Below are 3238 nucleotides of genomic sequence, written 5' to 3'. Positions count from 1 at the left end.
CTTTAAGCCAGATGATTTTCAGGACAGCAACGCCAGGCGGACTATGGCTGCTATGACGTAATCGCCGTAGCGATCAAAATGGTTAAGCAAAGCCTCGGCGGCGACTGGTTCCCACCCCTTTCACTGAACGCTTTGGTTCCCATGGCGACGCGTACACGCAGCAGACGGAGTAGGTGCTACGTGGGAAGGGACCTTCTGCCGTAGTAGAGACGGCTGGGGCGACGGCAGGTTTATCTATCGAGCGTGGATCATTTCCGTTTACCGTTGTCATCTGCCGTTGCCGTAGCGTTGCTTACGGTCGCTATTTCCTAAGGAATACACGTCATTCCCCACTGCCACAGTATCACTACATTTTGTTCTCCCAGATGTTCTGTGCAGTGCAACATTGCACACAGGGCCACTGTAGTAAGTGAATATGTCATGGTTCAAGGTTTCCAGCATTTTAGTTTTTCCCCTGGTTTGATCGATCACAAGCCTAGTTGATTAGCAGCGTACTGCCAGTGGCCTTGTGGCAGTCTAGGGTTGGGCTGGCTACAATCTTTGACGATTTGGACCCAGGAGAACTAGCTGCCATTCAAGTGGCATTCTGAACGTCTATCGTACATGTAGAAAGAAGTCCACATACACCGATGCACTCAGTTGTCCGTCAAGCCTTGTTCGGATGAAGTACTTCGTTACTTTCCACCACTGCAGAGGGGACAGCTCCTTGACCCTTGCTGACGTCGCTGACACACGCCCACTGTCCGTCTATGGACTGCTTCCACAGAGTTACCTGGTCCTCCCCTCCAGAGACGGCCAGGATGTGACCGGTGACGGACCAGCTCACGTGCCACACTACATGGTTGAACTTATGGAGCAGCTTGACCTTCCAGGAGCTCCCCGTCAGGTCGTCACATGTCCAGATAAACACCCGACCATCCTGCGAGCAGCTGGCGATGGTGCTGCCAGGCAGGCCGATGGACGGAGCCCAGGCCACGTCTCTCACCCAATCGCTGTGAGCCTCCAGCGTTTGGTCTTCCCGCCATTGGCCGTCCTCCCCCTCCTTCCATAGTTTGAGCAGGTTGTCGCAGCCGCCAGAGACAAAGCGTTTCACATGGTTGGGTGTCTGTGCCGTCGTCGGCTGAGTGATCAGGCTGCCCGGGACCACCGCCGGAGCCCAGCTCACCGTGTTGCAGCCAGTCGCGTGTGCGCCACCGATCTTTCTGACGTCCGACAGCCGGTCTCCAGAGAACGTGAGCAGGGAAATGCCACCGTCGGAGCTCCCACAGGCCAGGATCAGACCAATGTCATTGGGACCCCAACACACCGAGTTCACTGATGACTCGTGTCCTGTGTATTCGTACATCTTGCCCCACGTTCCATTTTCTCCTTCTCTCCAAACGATGACCTTGCGGTCGTAGGAACAGGATGCCAGGAGGCTGCCGTGCGCGGGATGGGACCATGCCACCTGCCACACGGGACCATCATGGCCTCGAAGGTCCGCCACCAGAATCTGCCCTCCATTCCTTACATTAAAGATCTTCACGCTGTGGTCAGAGGAACAGGTGGCCAGTCTGGTTCCATAGTAGTCCATCTGAGCGTCGTGGATCATGTCCTCGTGGAGGGTGTCCACCGTGTTGATGACCGAATTCATGACTTGGTTAGGAGACACTTTCAATCAATAAATCCTCAGAACTTCCCGTCGTACCCGTCGTATTTAAATGAACGGACGTCCTATTTGGTTTAAGTGGCCAAGCAGGAAACTGAATTGTACTTTTGCACAACTACTTATATACAACACACGCAGATTGCTAATCCACAAAGCTGATTGGTTAGGGTTGACCAATCAGGGAAGACAATGCCTATTGTTCTTTCTACTACGGCAAATTGAGCACAATTGAATCCTAGCCGAATCTGGAAATCCCTAGGAATCTGTTCAGATGAATAGTATTATTACCAGCTTGCAAAGCTGATCTACAGATAGTCAGCCGATGACATCATCCAGTGCCAAAATCTCCAGAATTTTTACCATATATGGCTAAAAAGCAGAAGAACAGGTTTGAATGTATTTATTATTAGATATTATATCTTACTATTTATATTATTATCTATCTATAAATGCGACAAATCTCTGTCTGTTTGTTTGTTTGTAATCCGCGTATCTCGAGAACCGTTCGTCCCACCGGCTTCAGATTCGGCACGCGCGTTCCCCGCCGCCGCGCGGAGTGCAGTGCCGGGCCTCGACCCGACTCGCGGTTTTCCGAAACCGGCGCGAAACGTTCGGAATCTCCTTATGCGGAGCTGATTGTTGACATCAGGCTGTTCCGGAGGAAGCGCTGACTCATTGTGACATCACTTCATAAAAGGCTCTGACATCACGTACGCCACATGAGTCAACAAAAAATCTCTGTGAATGTGTATGTATGTATGTAATCCGAGTATCTCTAAACCATTCTTCCCACGTTCTCCATATATGGGCATAAAATGAATGCCCGTATGCGGAACTGATGTCTGACATAAGAGTTTTCCGCAACCAGTACTGTGTGTGCAGAGATCTCCATATATGGGCATAAGGGGTATGGGCATAAAATGAATCCCCGAATGCGGAGCTGATGTCTGACATCAGAGTTTTCCGCAACCGGTACAGTGTGTGCAGAGATCTCCATATATGGGCATAAGGGGACAATGGCAAACAGATGGTCAAAACGGGTCCTATGACAACAGGTATATTGGGGTTTGCATTAAAGGGTGGGGACAAAGGCTAACAGAAGGCAAACAGATGGTCCAAACGGGTCCTATGACAACAGGTATATTGGGGTTTGCATTAAAGGGTGGGGACAAAGGCTAACAGATGGTCAAAACGGGTCCTATGACAACAGGTATATTGGGGTTTGCATTAAAGGGTGGGGCAGGCATAAAATGGACGCAAATAGACAGATATCTCCATATATGGGCATATGGGCATAAAATGGACCCAGAACTATATCTGCAGTGATCTCCATATATGGACATAAAATGGACGCCGACAGACAGACAGATACAGATATCTCCATATATGGGGAACTGATGTCTGACATCAGAGTTTTCCGCAACCAGTACTGTGTGTGCAGAGATCTCCATATATGGGCATAAGGGGTATGGGCATAAAATGAATCCCCGAATGCGGAGCTGATGTCTGACATCAGAGTTTTCCGCAACCGGTACTGTGTGTGCAGAGATCTCCATATATGGGCATAAGGGGACAATGGCAAACAGATGG

At 50.1% G+C, this 3238-nt stretch overlaps 1 protein-coding gene across 1 annotated transcript; it reads right to left on the bottom strand.

Moving 5' to 3' along the window:
* Positions 1-646: 646 nt before the first annotated feature.
* Positions 647-1633, bottom strand: LOC308288015 (protein SEC13 homolog; the record flags this gene model as incomplete). Its single annotated transcript, XM_080729361.1, has 1 exon — positions 647-1633. The coding sequence occupies one exon, from the start codon at positions 1631-1633 to the stop codon at positions 647-649; it is 987 nt and encodes a 328-aa protein (XP_080585487.1).
* Positions 1634-3238: the final 1605 nt, after the last annotated feature.

The sequence above is a fragment of the Nannobrachium achirus genome, assembly GCF_963921795.1.
Source record: "Nannobrachium achirus genome assembly, chromosome: 7".
NCBI lineage: Eukaryota > Metazoa > Chordata > Actinopteri > Myctophiformes > Myctophidae > Nannobrachium > Nannobrachium achirus.
The sequence above is the reverse complement of the archived record's forward strand: the minus strand, read 5'-3'. Positions and strand labels throughout refer to the sequence as shown.